This window comes from Elephas maximus, chromosome 5 (assembly GCF_024166365.1).
Source record: "Elephas maximus indicus isolate mEleMax1 chromosome 5, mEleMax1 primary haplotype, whole genome shotgun sequence".
NCBI lineage: Eukaryota > Metazoa > Chordata > Mammalia > Proboscidea > Elephantidae > Elephas > Elephas maximus.
In genome coordinates, this window is record NC_064823.1 from 49,853,985 (window position 1) to 49,872,262 (window position 18,278).

Sequence of the window (18,278 nt, forward strand, 5' to 3'; positions counted from 1 at the left end):
TAGAACATTCCCTCTGCCTGGGAGCTTTCCTCTTTTTCCATCTAGATCTCCTTTTTTTCATTTGTATAAGAGAACTCATTTCCACAGATAACTTTCCCTGACCACTCCCAGCTAAGTTAGGTATATTAATATTGCTCTGCGCATACATTTATGTCATTGGCACACTCTATAGTGAATGACTCATCTTTATACGTCTTCCCAATTAAAAACATTTCTTGAAAGTGACATCTGAGCATGTCATTTAGGTATCCCCAGTACCTTGCAGAGTTCCTGGCACTTGATATTTTTTGAATAAATGAATATTTAGGAAAATGACAGTGATTCTATTAACAGACCTGAATTACCTCAACATTCTTTGGCTTAAGCCTAGTTACATCCAAACATCTAAATCATACCTTTAAAATTTATACTGTTTCTGAAGTAAGAAAGATTACAATTATGCTTGGGAAGTAATTTTAACTGAATTCCTTATTTTTAGTTAAGTGCTATATTAGTTTCCTAGGGCTGCCGTGGCAAAATATCACAAAGTGGTTGGTTTTAAACACACAAATTGTCTGTTTCAGAGGCTGAGAGTTGGAGATCAGGGTGTCGGCAGTGTTGATTTGTTCTGAGGCTGTGAAGAATCTGTTCCTTGCCTCTCTCCTACTTTCTGGTAGTTTCAGGCATTCCTTGGCTTGCAGCTGCAGCAACACATGCATCCCTCCTCTGTCTCCCTGTCTCTGTGTATCTTCTATTTTATAAGGGTACCAGTCATAGGGGATTAGGAATCACCTTACTTCAGTACTACCTGATGTTAACCTAAATGATGACATCTTCAAAGACCGTATTTCCAAACAAAATCATGATCACATATGGAAGGATGGGGGAGAGGGAGTTTGTTAAGATTTCAACATCTCTTTTGGGGACACAACTGAATCCATAACAAGGACTTAACCCCCCAAATCCTTATCTAGATGATTTCCTCCATTTTTAATTTCATTTTGAAATTTTAATGAAATTTTTTAAAGTATGCCAAAATGGGATGCATTCTATTTCTGGTCATAATTATGAACACTTATTTTCGAGAAAACACAATGTGATTCGATTTTTAATCACTGTTTTATTAAGCAAATAATACTGATGAAAATAACTCCAAACTAAGACTATTTGACAGCAAATGTTATTAAAATCAAATGTAAATTATGTTGTTTTTCTACTGAAGGAAAAACCTTATTGACTGTAAATTTCTCATATTTTCAGTGTTACAAGGACACTATATCTCATTTATCATTAGTAACCTGAAGAAACATTGCGATATTTAAAATATTTATTACTAAACTTCCAGATTGATTTCATGTTTTGGTTCTATTTTTTTCAATGTAACATCTATATTAATTCCTATACCATAAAATTCACCCTTTAAAACTGTACAATTCAGTGGTGTTTAGTACATCCATGAAGTTGTACAACCATAACCACTATCTAATTTTAGAGCACTTCATCGCCCCTGAAAAAACCATACCCATTAGCAGTCACTCCATGCCACCCCTTCCCAATAAGTCCCTTAAAACTAGTAATCTACTTTCTGTCTCTGTGGCTTTGCCTATTGTGATCTTTTCATATAAATGGAATCATACAATATGTGACCTTTTGTATCTTTTAATGCAAACATTAGCATGTTTTCAAGGTTCATCCAAGTTTTAGCATGTATCAGTTGTTCCTTCTTATTGACAAATACAATTCCCTCATATGGATATACCACACTCTATCCATTAATCAGGAGCTGGACATTTGAGTTGTTTTCACTTTTTGGCTGTTATGAATAACGTTCTGAACATTTGTGTATAAAAGTTCTTGTCTGGACAAATGTTCTAACTTAGTTTTAGACCAAAAGTTTGTACGTGGTTCATTATATGCCCAAAATCATATTAAGGTCAGAATGATGTTCTTAGCATGAAATAGCTTCCTAAGCCACATTGTCTTGATCATAAAAATGAGCCTCTAAACTGGTAAGGTACAGAAACAAGTTTAATTTTTGCACAAATAGTATGAAACATTTGATTGACCTGGGTTCCACAGCTGCTAACCAAAGGGTCGGCAGTTCAAATCCATCAGACGTTCCTTGGAAACTCTATGGGGCAATTCTACTCTGTCCTATAGGGTCACTATGAGTCAGAATCAACTTGACGGCACTGGGGTTTTTTTTAAGCAGAATACATAAACATGCATTCTGAATGTAAAATCTGAAACACAGCATTTAAAAATTAATTCAACTGATAAAATAGCATACACTGTACTTGAGCCCGTGTCCTTGGCAAGTTATAAAAATCTACGACAAAGTTAAGACATGAAAGCACAGATACGATATTAAGACTATATGTATTAATCTAAGTTAACTTTACTTATGCACAAGCACATTTTAATTAACCCCTATTCTCAAGTTATTAAAATAATGTGGCCTCACTGATGCATTCACATATTGGAACCTTGGCAAACCTTCATTATCTCAGTTTTTTCATTGCCATTTTCAAGATCTTTTGTATCTTTCTCACATTTTATCCCAATTCATGCAAGAAAGTCTGATCCACTATACTTAGAAAGCTTTTGAAACTTCAATGTAATAAGAAGGAAGGGTTTTTTTGCTCATCATTTTTTTGACTTTTTTTTTTTGTATCTTTACTAAATTCTGGAGCCTTGGTGGTGCAGTGGTTAAGAGGTCAGGCTGCTAACCAAAGGGTCAGCAGTTCAAATCCACCAGCTGCTCCTTGGAAACCCTATGGGGTAGTTCTACTCTGTCCTATAGGGTCATTATGAGTTGGAATTGATTTAATGGCAACAGGTTATTAGCTTCTGAATGTAAATGTTTCTTTCAATATTTAAAACCAGAATCTTTTTTTTAGCATATCCCAGACTACAATATAAAAAAAATTATTTTTCTTTCTTTTTTCAGATGGAAATATTTCTATCATCTTAATTCAAATAGAGCAAATGACTAAACGTCAGTTTTAACTAAAGTGGGATGTCGACAACACTTGTTTAGGTGCCGTCCAGTAGATTTCAACTTATAGCAATCCCACGTGACAGAGTAGAACTGTCTCATACAGTTTTCTTGGCTGTAATCTTTATGGGAGCAGATCACCAGGTCTTCCTCCTGAGTGGGTTCGAACTGCCAACCTTTTGGGTAGCAGCCAAGTGTTTAACACTTGCACCACTGGCCTCCCGTCTCTATAATGCTACATATGTGAAAAGTTTAAATGCTGTTTAAAAGTTTGAGCTGACCCTAGGCTGCCTTATCCTAAGCATCAAAATGCTTCTGGGTCATGCTCCTTTTAATTCTAACCCTAGGAAAACGTGAGTAAAAATTTAAACACGTTAAGTGCAAATACAAACAAGCAAATGAACAGAAAGCCTAATCAACAAATAAATTCACTTGAGTGCCAAATAAAAATGAATTTGAAATTAAGCATGGATAATCTAAAATTCCATACATTATAGTTTACTTACATGTTATAATTTCTTGTATGATATCCTGTGGTATATAGTGGCACTGTATAAAACTGGCATTATTATAAAACAAAATGAACTAAATAAAAGATTTAAATTTCAGATGTGAAAGTACATTTGAAGGGCAGGAAAAGGCATGAATGAATTTCTTCATCTTCTAAACAAAACTCCATTACAACAAAAATGTCTATAAAGCTATTTTTCAGCCCCAACCAGTAGCCCACTTATTTAATAGTGACATAGATATAATAAATTCCACTACAAAGGAAGAATCTGGAAAATCCCTTTTACTCACTAAGTAGAATTTTTCTTGGAATACTGAGGAGTACATAAACATTTTGAGGCAGCAAATATGTAGCTGTTGCACTAGGGGGCAAAATAGTGTTGGAAGGGCTAATAGTAGAAGGGCTAAAAAATAATCAAACAGCTTAGTGGTTAAGAGTGGGCTTTGAGGTCAGACCGTCTAGGTTTAAGTCCTAGCTTTACTACTTATTAATTGTATGACTTTGAACGTTTTCAACTGTATAATGGGGATGTGATGAGACAGTAGGAATTAAATTACTTCAAATAATGAACAGTTACTATTATAAAACAAATATACAATATTTTCTTTCATCTTTGTTTTCATTTTAAAATTCTGCTACCATACGTTATTTACGAAGGCATGTAATAAATGAGTGCTACTGTAAAATCTAATTTTCTAGAATGTTTGGGAAATGAATCATTCTGGATGACTACATTTTTCATATGGTACCTTTATGGGTAACAAAAGCCAAAAAAACAACAAATGGGATAAAACTATATCCTATACCCATTACAGAAACCCTGGTTCAGCACTAACCAAAAGGTCAGCAGTTTGAATCCACCACGTGCTTCTCAGAAACCCTACGGGGCAGTTCTACTCTGTCCTGTAGGGTTGCTATGATTTGGAGTTGATATGATGACGAGTATACACACTTCCAAGCCTTCTAAACAACAGTACACTGATTGTAACTAAACTTTTTCTTGATAAAGCACTATCGTTGTGAAAATCAATTATTATTTTATGTTAAGTTTTACAATCCCTTCAAGGCTTACCAGCAGGAATAGGCTTACGTCACACCGTATCAGACTTTTTTTATCACAAAGTTGATGAATAAATGGCATGTGAATTTACACGTTTATTTTCACTAATTTCTAACTCTAAATTTGGCATTTTCCTCAATTATGAATATAGACAACAAACAGTAGTATTACCTATATCTGTATGTGGAAACCCTGTTGGCATAGTGGTTAAGCGCTACGGCTGCTAGCCAAAGGGTCAGCAGTTTGAATCCACCAGGAGCTCCTTGGAAACTCTATGGGGCAGTTCTACTCTGTCCTATAGGATCGTTATGAGCCAGAATCGACTCGAAGGTACTGGGTTTGGTTTTTGGTTTATGTCTGTATGTATAGGGTGGCTACGAGTTGGAATCCACTCAATGTCATACAATAACAACACGTCTGTATCATCAATAGAAATCACAGATACTTTATATAACATTGCAACTGTTGCAAACTATGGAAGTATTATTTATGCCCATCTTTATTTCAAAAACTTGGTCTTTATTAGACCCACCACTAGATCTTATTTACTGTGTTAACAAAAAACATTTATTCCTATATCACTAATTTTTCTCTAATATTTTGAAAACTGTATTTTAAATGTTTTCATTTATAATGCTATGAATTTTGTTTTATACATTTAAAAACATTCTGAGAAGGGTCCATGACTTCACCAGACTGCCGAAGTGATTCGTGGTACAAAAAAAAACGTTAATTTGTCTCAGTCCACTGTGCTTTTTAAAGTTTATATGCTTTTTTTGTTTCCTCCATTTGTCAATTTGCAATTTCTCCTGTCAGTGTACCTGCTTGTTGAGAGTGTACCCTCTACCGCCCTTCTATTTTGCACCTTTATTCTTCTGTGAGCAGAATGTGTAACTAAAAATGTTAGATTTTGAGAGTAAATTTTAAAAGAACCAAGTTTTGAGAGAGAATTGCAGCTTTTCTAAAAGTCTATGAACTTTGTGACACACGTTGCCTACTCAGACACCTCTGCTCATTTAGTTGTTCATGGAAGTTTTGAAATACTCGATAGGTAGTTGCTACTCATGTGAAATGTTTTTATAATAAGATGCTATGAAACACTCAAATGTATAAAGAGCTGATAAAGACATGTGAATCAATTATGTTTATATTACTTCATTCGTTTTGAATTTATTCAGCTATACTAGATGGTAGCTTCACAGAACTTTGGACATGTTAAGAATCTCAGCATCTCAACTTTAGTTTTCTAGACAAAAAACTCGGGCCTAAGGAAGTCTTTCCCAAATTCTTCCAATAAATAAAACTCTTGTTTTTTAACTTCTGGTTCAGGATGGATAGATAACTGCCATTGAGTCAACTTCGACTCACAGTAACCTTATACACGACAGAAAGAAATGCTGCCTGGTTCTGTGACATCCTCATGATTGCTGGCATGTTTGAATCATCATTTCAGCTACTTTGCCTATCCATCTCACCAAGGACCTTACTTGCTCTTGCTGGCCCTGTATTTTACCACACATGATGTTCTCCTCTAGTGATTCATCCTTCTTGATGATGTGTCCAAAGCAAGCAAGTCAGACAATGTTCTGTTGTGATCCATAAGGTTTTCATTGCATAATTTTCAGAAATAGATCGCCAAGTCCTTCTGTCTTAGTCTGGAAACTCTGCTGAAACCTGGCCACAGGTGATCCTTCTGATATGTGAAATACCTGTTGCATAGCTTCCAGCATCAGAGCAATACACCACCCACCACAGTATGATAGACTTGCAGACAGGTGGCAGTCTGGTTCAGTAATTTTTCTTTAATACTTGTCTCTCATAGTGCTTATGTACCTAAAAGTAATGTTTTCCCTAATATCATATTCACAACGCAAATTAGTTAAAGAATTTAATGACGCCCTTGCTCCAATTCTGATTAGATGTGTGATCTTAGACAAGGTATTCTGGTCTATATACCTATAAATTGAGATGGAGTCAAATATGCCTATCTCAAAAAGAAGTTACTATGAAGTTCTCTGAGGATGAAAATGAGCCTATTATTGTTATTTTGAAGCCAAGATACAGGGTGGTAGGAAACATTCCACTTACCCAAAGGGAAACTCACAATATCCAGAGAGGTCTGTGAGGAAAACCCCCAGAGAAGCTAATTTGTATTAAAAAAAAATAAATAACCCAGTGCAATTTATATTGCCCTGACCTAAACAAGCATCAATACAAAACTATAAAACTATATAGGTACACGTTAATGCTCTGGGTTAATGATGGAGTTCATTTATCCAATGAAGAACTCCTGAAAGAACAAAACAAAGAAATAAATCAAATATAATTAGTTTAATATGCCATTTTAAATAGAAATATAAAACACTACCCTCCTACTTTCCAAATTATGAAATAATATGAAATTCCATTCAATAAATACTCTGAAGTTAACTTCATGGATTAAAATTCTCCTTCTGCCACTTATTAGCTGTGTGATCTCGGAGTGGTAACTTAATCACTTTGTGCCTCAGATTCTTCATTTGTAAAAAAGGGGTTAATAACCACAGTACCTGGTACATGGTAAGTATTCAATAAACATTACCTATATTTATTATGGAAACCCTGGTGGTATAGTGGTTAAGTGCTACAGTTGCTAACCAAAAGGCTGGCAGTTCGAATTCACCAGGCATTCCTTGGAAGCTCTATGGACAGCTCAACTCTATCCTATACGGTCACCATGAGTCAGAACGAACTCGATGACAATGAGTAATGAGATACTTATTACTACAGTCTTTGAGTGGTGTAAACAGTTAATGCACTTGGCTGCTAACCAGAAGATTAGAGATTCAAGTCTACCCAGAGATGCCTCAGAAGAAAGGTCTGGCAATGTACTTCCAAAAAAAAAAATCAAGTCATTAAAAACCCTATGGAACACAGTTCTACTCTGAAACACATGGGGTCACAATGAGTTGGAGGTGACTAGATGGCAACTGGTTTTGTTGTTGTTGCTGTTGTTTTCATAACATATTTGTTTCACACTATCACCAGTTGATGTTTGACTGGCTAATAACATTAACACTACATTGTACAGTCTACTGTGTCCTCTCACACACATTATGACATTTGAACCATACAATAACCCTGTGAGAAAGAACAGCTATTCAAGCCGCCGCCAGGGCTTCCCTCGCGCTGCAGCAGCTTCCCCCATCCCTTGCAGCCCGCCAAGCCGCTGTTTCTAACTGCAGTTTGGCCTGACTGGCCTCCGCCCTAATCAAGGTTTGAATTTGGCGCCAGAATCCTGCACTCCCAACCAGGATCCTGGTGCATGTACAGGACCTGAGGAGCCGCAGTCCTGTACTTCACCCTAGACTTGAACATTGCTGGAGAGGAAGATATTTTCCAGCACACCACAGTGCCTGAAGCCACCTGGAAAGCAACAGGTCCCTTCCTCTGCAACATAACTCAGCACCTGGATCTCCAAATATAAGCATAGGAGGGATTGAGGTTTCAGGGGCCAATCCCTGCCCTTTGGGGACTTGAGGACATAAAAACTCCCAGCTCCCTTGGGGCGGGGAGCTTGTGGTCTTTTGGCTGCTAGGCCCCACATTGCTCCTTATTTGTGCAAACAATGAATTTCCACTTTCTGTTTCCCCTACAACTGGTGGTATTGCATCCATCTTATTTCGATCAGTTAATAGGACAGGACAAGAACCCGCATTGGGTTACGCTATTTAGTTTAGTGCTGAAGAAAGCACTCAGAAGATAAGTAACAAGACCAAGATCACACAACTGGGAAGTAATAGGGCAGTAACTCAAACCTGGGTTTTTCCCCCTACTTCCATGCCTAATTCTGTGCTTCTAGTATATTAAATCTGGCTAAAAGATAGAGGACTAAAGGGAAGATTATTCAGAGATGAGTGAGATGGCAGATATATCCAGTAGGCCATTAGATGAGCACTTTAGTTCCTCGCCACTGACAGTGTGGTCCTCGGACAAGAATAATCTATATCACCTGGGAGCTTTATCAGAAATCCAAAATCTCAGACTCCACCCTTAGCCTACTAAATTAAAGTTTGCATTTTGAACAAAGTCCCCAGGCGATTTGTATGGACACTAGAGTTTGAGAGCATTGTTTCACTAATTGCTCTACTAGCACTGTATGGTCACTTGAACAGTATGTATTAAACCATTTACCAGTGACCTGTGAAGTTTTTGTTAGGTAGTATTTTCTGCAACAGAACAGCTTGCTGCTACCTTTATAAAAATTAAGCATATTTTAAAAACAGGTATATTTTTCCAGATAATTTTTAAAGATTTCCATTTCGGTAAGTGGATTCATTAAGGAACGTTAGAAAACCTTTAGCAAGTTAGTGCTTACCCGCCTTTAAATTCGTTTTAAAAAAATTAATGTCCGAAGGATGCTCTAGAAAACAAAATCACCCTCTCCATACTGTACACAGACAGATTAAAGCAGGCCAATGCTTTTTATCCCCCTTCCCCTTACATATTCTGTTAAAAACCGAATTTTACTAACCTAAAACTCCACCTGTTTTCTTGATTGGGTTTCGCCACTTTCAGAAACTGAAATTCAATTCCTCAGTTCTCTAGGAATTGAGACATAGCAACGGGAAGAAAAAGATACTAAGGAAGGAAACCCACTTCCACACCTGGCTAAACTTGGCGGGTGGTGGCGAACGACAACCCGCCTCACCTATGCTCCGTCCTAATCGATTCACAGTTGAGCTTGACTGGGAAGCTGCTCTAACTCTGCACACTGATCTATGGGCCTAGTCTCCTCAAAACTGAACATTTAGAGTCAGAAATGCACTAAATTTCGGCACGTGAGAGAGTAGATCAGAGGTCGATCTGGTTTTATTTAAAATTACGGCTCCTATTATACGGGGCGCCCCTTCCCACTGGTCAACCGGCCCAGACAAGCGACGAGTACTGTTCACCTGCTGCACCGGAAACCTCCAAAAGCCCTGGTCTACCTCGACTAAAGGTATCCATGGTACCTCCCACCGCACATTCCTGATTGGGCGCGCGAGGGAGGGATGTGTCAGCGCCCGCTCTTACCAGTTCGGGGAATTCCATTTCCTCTTCCTCCCACCAGTATACGCATTCAGGGGCGGTGCTTCCCTGCAGTCGGCCCGCCCCCCTCGAGCTGGGGGCCCATTGCTTCTCGCGAGAATTTGCGGTTTGGGGGCGGGCTGCAGACAGGAAGAGCGCACAAAACTGGCCCTAAGTCATTGCAGACCTAGGGCTCCTGGTAGCCAGCCACGAGGTTCTCGCGAGATCCGCCTCCTCAATACCAAGTGAGGAAACTGCTGGGAGGGGCGTGGGGACCGACCGCGCAGCTGCCGCTTCTATTACCTTCCTCCCATGGACTCCTTCCGGTTCTCGATGCTTCTCTTAGTCTAAGGGTTTCCGCCGCTCGTTTACCCTCCCCCAGCCCATGACCCGCCTCCGGCCCCCGCCCTCTCAGTCCAGCCTCCGATTCGTTTACTAAGAGGTGCAGTTCGTAAAAGGAGAAGGAAAAGGGAGTGGCACAGAGACACACACTGGACTCCGGACGTGGGAAGTAAAACGTCCCCCCTCACCCTTTAGACTCGTCCTGTGCTCGCGACGGCGGCGTTGGCGGACTGATACGCGGCGGTGAAGAGGCAGGAGGAGGGGGGAGGGGCGGAGCGTGGCAGCTGGCAGTAGTTCCGTCAGAGCGGACATCTTGTGGCTGTGTCGTGCGCGTGAGCCCCGTAGGGCCGGGGAGGCACCAGCTGCCGCGCGGGGAGGAGGCCGAGGCCGCAGCTTGAGGGAGGCCCCGGCCCCTCTGTACGCGTGGGTGTGGACAGCTTGGGGAAGGGAAGGGAGGCCGGCCCCCTGGCCGGCGGGTAAGAGGGGAAATACGGGCCCTGGTTGGGTTTAGTGACCACCAGCCTGTTGGGTGGGGTAAGGAGGGAATGCTGGAGAAGTCGGGGCCTCTTTTGCTTAAGGGGGAGGGGGAATGGGCGCGTCCTCGCGCCTAAGTCGGAGCTTCAGGGGCAGCGCGGGCGCGTGGTGGCGGTGGCTGGGCGGGCGCGCGCGGGTGCGCGCTGGAAGGCGGAGTGTACGGTGGCGTCAGGGGCGACACAGAATAGCCTTAGCTGCGGGGACAGCAACACATACCAAGTCTCTCTTCCTTTATTTCCTTCCCCTTCCCGGCCGCACCTTTGAGCAGAAAACGAAAGAAGCCCGGCGTGAGTCCGGAGTCTCCTGTTTCCCCCTCCCCCCTTGCCTTTCTCTGCCCTAGTGACGCCGGCATAGCGCCGACTAGGCCCCGGCTCCTCCTCTGCTGGGCTCCGGACCCTGCCCCGCACCCACCCCTTTCTCCTACGCCTCTTCCTCTCCCACCCGGGTCTCTTCCTCTCGGGAGGCCGGGAAGTCAGACTTGTAGCCACCCCTCCGCTCTTCCCGTCACCTTCGCCCCCACTTAGAGCTGAAGCACGGCATAGAGGCTGTTGGTGGCTTTGCCACCCCACCCACCCCGGATCGCGACCGTTTTAAGGGACTTGGATTCATCAGGGTCTCTCCGGGGCCCGTGCGAGTGCTGATCTGCTCCGTTTTTGCAAAAGGCGCCTGTGTCTGGCAGAGCCGGTGTGAGACGAAGAGACAATCCTTCACCGCCGCCCGGATAATCAGAGTTTTGGCCGGACCTTTGAGCGCACACCGAGATAGTGCGGAGCCAGACGAAAAGCACAGACTATGGCGCTGAAACGGATTAATAAGGTAACCCACAGGGCTGAAAAGAATGCGGTTATGGGAGGAAAGGAAGGCTCAGGCTCGGGGGAAGGCGTGGGGGTGGAGAAAGAGTTCTGAAAATACCTACCATTGAGTCACTTCCTATGAGAGATGGGGAACGGGGATATACTTTATGAAAAGATGAGGTTTAAAGCTAGGGCACAGAGAGCACTTGTCGCAAGCGAGGTCTTAATCCTGAGTATATTTCAGTGTTACCGGTGGAAATGGCGCGGGGGGTGGGGGAGTGAAGCTCTTATTTAAGGCATCTCTATTATGTGTTTCTTAAAGAAGAGTTAGTCCCGTTTGGGGATCGAAATTGTCTAGAGACGCTCCGACAGATGTCATGGCGCTTCCTATTCTTGTGCTTGAGAACTTCGTGTAAAACCAAGGCTCTAGGCCTTCTGAGGGGGTTCCACACTTTACTGGGGGTCGGGGTAGATGGAAGTTTTTTGCCAGAATGAGCCTAGCCAGAAACTCTTCATTGACTCTGAGCAGGTTACACCGGAATAAGTAGGTTTGGGGAGGAGATGATCTGACACAGTGTTGCCACTTCCGATGTTTTGTAGTTGCGGCTTTGCCCCGAAGCTTTGTATCAGAGGCACAGCGGGAACTGATGTAAAAGCTTTGGAAGCTTCCTTTTTCTTTTGGCTTGCGGAGGAGATGGGGAGGGGGTAGGATGGCTGTAAGGGAAGGCTGGAGGTACCTATTTTTTGCCTCAGCTCCTTAGTAACATCCGTGGGTAAGATCGTTTTCTTAGTTAATACGTGATTTCATAGTAAATTATCGATCTAAGTTGAACAGAAACTAGGGTTTGTCGAGGCTGGGGCGGGGGGAGAGCGGAACCTCCACCTCCGGTGGTTTAGTCTCGTTTTCTTGCTCTAACTTCTGTCCCGCATTTTAAGATGGCGGCTGCTTTAACTGGTTCACTCTTTCCGGCATCTCCTTTGATAAGCATATGAAATAATATTTTTCGTTAAATGTTAACTTTTACATCAGGTTGTACATTGCTGTAAGACCCCTCCCCCGCCCCCCCAAGACTAATCTGAATTCAAACTCTCAGACTGTATTTCCCTTTTTTGTAACTTGTGTATGTGTGGTGTGTTTGGGTCTTGCACAATCGATGAGGGTGGAGTATTTACAGCTAACTTGAAAAAAATGTCATGGAGTAAATTCAGCCTTACTAGAAACTGGTTGACTGAGGATGTTGTAGGTTAGAAACTTTGGTTTTGATAGGTTACTTTTTAAAGAGTTATACATGGAAGTAATGGCAAGGACTGATTTGCTAAAGTACTGGAGACCTGATGCTGCAAATTTATTTAGTAAATGTGACTTCGGGGTTTATTGGCAGCACCGGTATTATACGAAAAATGAAGCTTTAAATGCTGAGATCTTGGATTTTGTTTTAGACCATTGCATTATCATTGTGGGTTTATGTGAAATATGAACTTAAATCTTTGTAGTTTTTGAGATGATGGGAAAGTAGAGGAGGAAAAGGTTTTAGGGGTTAAGACCTAAAGGTGATAAAGGATTCCTTAAACATCCCTTCCTCTGACCCATTCTTTTAATCAGGGCAAACTTTTGAAAGCCACCAGCACATTGAAAAGCATAATACAAAAAATTTAACATTCGGTGTAAATCAAGATCTTTTATCTAAGGGAATTAGTTCAGCCCACCAAGATGTGAAATAAGTTCAAATACATAGCTTTCCCTTCATGTGGAGCAGAACATTTTAAAGGAAGGTCTCATTTTTTTTCTTTTACAGGTGTTAGCTAACAGCTGTGACACGACTTTCATTATTTAAAAGCTCGAGAGAGGCAATATAACAATAGTTAAGACTGAACTTTGGCACAGAAATGGTCCGGTTAGAATTCTAGCTCTGCAGCTTTTCTGTGTGGCTCTGTAAAATGGGTATTTGTTATATATGAATGCTAAATAGTTGCGTGCCACTTCTGTTCCAGGCACTGTTGTAGATGCAGCAGTAAACAAAACATTTTAAATCCCTAGATTTTGTTTGTTGAGGTTTAAATGGGTTGATACAGCTTCGAACAGGCACCTGACACTCAAATTAGTTATTACTGTTTTAATATTTTTATTTTTAATGCTGAGAAGTTTTTTTATGAAAGAATATTGATTTCTGTAATACTTAGTTAATATCATATTGTTTTCTGTAACTGTTTTGAAGATTTATGTAATACAGAGACTTGCCACAGTAACACTTTCTGCACTGGGAAAATGAAGTATGAGGAACATTGTTGTTCAGCACCTCCATGAAGTTTGGTTTTCAGCTGTTGTTCCTTCGGAATCACAGGGCAAAGCTTTTTAAAAATACATCTCAGATCCAACTAGTTTTTAGTGAGTGAACAGTGCTGAAGGCAGGATGCTCTTTATTTTAGACACCTCTGTTCTAGAAATACGAATCGACTCGACGGCAGTGGGTTGGGTGGGTTCTAGAAATACAGGGTCAAGTTGGTATTCATGTTGGTGTGGTATCGCTTGTCTTGTAGACTTTTTTTTTTTTTAGTTCTTGTCTGAAGCTCCCAAATTTCAAATATCAATCTATAACTGTTTCTTAGTAATGTTCCATTGAAATGCTTGTTGGAAATTTTTCATTTTTAATAGTTGACTTGGTTGAGCCTTTGAATTGGTGTTTTTCTTTGTTATTATGTTTTTTGAGAATGTCTTACACCAAGCTGCCATATCAAACAACCTTCTATGTATTTCTTGTGTATTCTTTATTTGAAAAGCTGTGGTATGTTCTTATAGGACTATTAATCAGCAAGAATAAAAAATGGGAACTCAAGCTGATTGGTGCTATTTGAAGGTCATAGACGGTTTTACTACCGTTAGTATTTTTAACAGAACGAATACAGTGTATATACTGTGTATGTGCGGTGAAAATATACACAATACGGTGTGTGTACTTTTTTGGAGAAGCTTGAAAAGAACTTTATGGAAAATCGAATGTGAACTAAGCTAAAGTAGCTTATATTTTGAGTGTGTGCAGTGTATCAGAACTGTTTGAAGCTTTGTGTTAACTCATTTACCCTATAACAACCGTAGGAAGTAGGTAATATTATTCTGTTTTTGACATTAGAAAATTGGGGAGGCACAGAAAAGCAAAACCCATCGCAGTCAAATCAGTTCCGACTCATAGCAACCCTGAGAGAGTAGAAGTGCCCCCGTACAGTTTCCAAGGAGCGCCTGGTGGATTTGAACTGCTGAACTTTTGGTTCACAGCTGTAGCTCTTAACCACTGCACCACCAGGGTTTCCATGGGGAGGCACCGAGAGGTTAAAAAACCACCTGGCATTATATTGTGGCGGGGTTGGCATTAGAACAAGGCAGTCAGACTGAAGTCTATGTTCTTAACCACACTGTACATTCATGCCATCCTTTTGGTTTTGAGTATTCAAAAATTTCTTTTTGCATATCATTTTGTATTTCTAATAACTACTGAGATTTAATATAGCTTATACTGTATTTGAGGCACTGTTTCTAAGCCCTTTTCCCTTATTAACGCATATAGTTTTCACAACAACATATGAGATAACTGCCCTGAATCCCATATTGTGGGTGAGGAAACGGAGACACAAAGAGGTTAAGTCACTTGTCTGTAGTCAACACAGGTAGTGAGTGGTAAAGCTGAGATTCATATTAGTTTGCTTTAAGAGTTTAAGCTCTGCTCCATGCTGTGCTGCTGTTTTGAACCATTTCAGTGCCTGTTTTATAGTTAGTTGAATGGGTGTGATTTTAGAAATAAGCTTTTCTCTTCTCCCTCACTTCACATTTAAATAATTGGGATTTGGCCTTACTTTAAGAATATAGCTAATAGTTTGCAAATTAAGATTTAAGCTAGCGTGTTTTTAAAAAGTGCCTGCTTCCTTCGAGTCTGATTCTGACTCGGAGCAACCCTATAGGACAGAGTAGAACCGCCCCATAGGGTTTCCTAAAAGTGGCTGATGGATTTGTTGTGAAAAGTGAGTTTAATTCTTTCTAGTTATTCTCTTCAAGGACTGTAGGGGTATTTTAAACTGAACAAAATAAATTTCTTTCCCCCAACAAGCTAGACAGACTATTTCTAGCTTGTGTTTGTTTCAAGGTTCGTGTGTATTTTAAAGTCCTCGAGGCTCGTCTATAGCCAGCTAACGTAGTGTGTAGGGCCGTTCTGTGACAGCAAGACACTGGTCATGTATAATGACCTCAAAATTTAATTTGAGTAATGGTGACTTATTTTGACACTGGATGTTTTTCTTTCATCATCGTGCTTATCTGCAGTCTTAAATCTTGTTCTTCATACAAGTGCAAAGTTGAACACTCTTGCTAGGTCAAGGAAAAGCTACTTTTGTCACTAGATTGCTCTGTCAAGCTTTGTACATTAACTAATGGGTTCAGGTATCCCTTCTTCCAAGATAGTTCTTGAGAATTGTCCAAAGCATTTCACTATAGTGATCCCTTTTTTTTTTTAAACTAAGTTCCTAACACTGAGGTAGAAATGTTTCAAATTAAATTTTGAACAGAAATCCTAGATTGGCTTTTGTATTCTTCTGTTTAACAGTAACGTCTTTTATCCATTAGTGTGTGTATAACTGTTAAGAGATGATTGTGAGTCACTGGGTTTTGACCTGAGTTTTACGTATCAGAATGTTTAAAAAATACAGGTACATGTAGTCTAATCAGACTTAAAGAATCATTGTCTCTGGGAACAGGCGTAATTTTGAAATGTTCTCTGCCTGATTTTGAAGCCCATCCCTCTGGATAAGAACCACATCTTAGGAGAGGTAGTCATTTAATCAATACTTAACTGAAGTCCTACTCTGTTGGGCACAGTAGTTGAGTCCCAGAGGATAAAAAATGAAGGTTCTGTCATTACCCATGAGAATATCTACTGCCAGTGGAGAAAATGAGTATGTATAATCACATGAATAGGTGTGTTTTATACAACTTAACTTTTGACAGCATAAATCTAGTAGGGAAACCATTTTATTTAAAAGAAATTAAGGTGAAAATTGATATCCATATATCAGGTTTACCTGCTCTTAGAGACAGCATTTGTCTAAATGTCTTCTGTACTACATTTTGTCGTTATAGTGTGGCTTATTTTTTACAATTATACTTAATTTTCCTTACTAAAACAAATCAGTATTTTGAGGTAAGCAATATTATTTTCATTCCTTTAACTGGAAATTTTTTTTCTCCATTTGATTTTGCTACTTTAGGAATGGTTTTATTTTAAAACTTAATAGTGTAATTAAAAATGGATGCATTTAGTATCTTATTAGCCAGATTATCTTAAGTAAGATTTTTTCTCAGGACTGTCCTATCAGCCTTGTAATGGGAGGAGGATGAAGAAATTCATTATTGAATCAAGTATTTTCGCACTTTGTCCAAACTTGTGATTTTATTTCCAGCTATACCTTCAACATTCTATTTTGTATCATTTGGGGACCGTCAATCAAGTTTCCATAGCTGAACTTATTCTTTTCAAAATGTACAGGTCTCTCAGTTGTGATTCACTGCAACCTGGTTACTTGTTCATTTTCAGGATGGAATACTTGTTCCATTTAATCCCAGCCTTGCTATAATTTCATGGCTAATGTATAACTTAATGTTTTCTCCTACTAGGCTGCTCTTAATTTTTTTCCCCCATTTATGTAAAATAATTTTGCTTTCATGGATCAAAGCTTAGAACTTAAGTTTTGCTTCTGTCTTTGCTTATTCCAGATAATGTTTACAAACATTTCATGGTGATCTAAAAGAAAATCGTATCTACCCAAGTCATTCTTAGTCCTTTGCCTAATGAACAAGTATATTTGTCTGACCTATAATTACAGTTAAACAGGAAGTTAATATCTTGTCAGTGATGTAATGAGACGGATGTGCGGTGTTGTTTTTAGGTGCCCTCAAGTCATTTCTGACTCGCTGCGAACCAGAACGCAACAAAACATTGCCTGGTCCTGTGCCATCCTCACAGTCATTGCCGTGTTAGAGCCCATTGTTACAGCCACTGTGTCTGTCCATCTAGTTGAGGGTCTTCCTCTTTTTCACTGACCCTGTACTTTACCAAGCATGATGTCCTTCTCCAGGGACTGGTCTCTCCTGATAACATGTTCAAAGTACATGAAATGAGGTCTAACACTCTCGCTTCTGAAGAGCATTCTAGCTGTACTTTTTCCGAGGCAGATTTGTTTGTTCTTCTGGCAGTCCGTAGTGTCTTCAGTGTTTTTCACTAACGCTGTAATTCAGAGGCATCAATTCTCCTTCCATCTTCCTTGTTCATTGCCCAGCTTTCACGTGTGTATCTGGCATTTGAAAGTACAGTGGCTTGAGTCAGGTGCATCTTAGTCCTCAAGGTGACATTTTTGGTATTTAACACTTTAAAGAGGTCTTTTTGTGCAGCAGATTTGCCCAGTGTAATAGATCGTTTGATTTCTTGACTGCTGCTTCCATGATGTTGATTGTGGATCTAAGTAAAATGAAATCCTTGACAACTTCAACATTTTCTCCATTTTTCGTGATGTTGCTTAGTGGTCCACAAGTGAGGGTTTTTGTTTTCTTTATGTTGAGGTGTAATTCATACTGAAGGCTGTAGTCTGGTCTTCATCAGTAAGTACTTCAAGTCCTTTTCACATTCTGCAAGCAAGATTATGTCATCTGCATATTGCGGGTTGTTAATGAGTCTTCTTCAAATCCCGATGCCTCATTTCTTGACATAATCCAACTTCTAAGATTATTTGATCAGCAACAGTTTGAATTAGTATGGTGAAAGGATGCAACCCTGATGCACCCCTTTCCTGATTTTAAACCATTCAGTACCTCTTGTCCTGTTCTAACGGCTGCCTCTTGGTCTATGTACAGGTTCTGCATGAGCACAATTCAGTGTTCTGGAATTACCGGTCTTCACAGTCTTACCTGTAATTTTTCATGATCCACACAGTCGAATTTCTTTGCAAAGTCAATAAAACACAGGTAAACATCTT

The 18,278-nt window shown here is 40.0% G+C and overlaps 1 protein-coding gene across 3 annotated transcripts in view; it reads left to right on the top strand.

The window, feature by feature from the left end:
- The first annotated feature begins 10,232 nt into the window (after nucleotides 1–10,232).
- UBE2D3 (ubiquitin conjugating enzyme E2 D3) overlaps nucleotides 10,233–18,278 on the top strand; it is a 37,945-nt gene continuing 29,899 nt past the window's right edge. The window contains exons 1-2 of one of the 3 annotated variants that reach the window (XM_049885620.1): nucleotides 10,233–10,415; nucleotides 11,136–11,289. In XM_049885620.1, coding sequence (XP_049741577.1) covers nucleotides 11,266–11,289 — 24 coding nt within the window. In that variant the 5' untranslated portion in view covers nucleotides 10,233–10,415; nucleotides 11,136–11,265. Of the gene's footprint in view, nucleotides 10,416–10,479; nucleotides 11,290–18,278 lie in introns of those variants that run through there. The other 2 variants (XM_049885618.1, XM_049885619.1) reach the window with 2 other exon arrangements.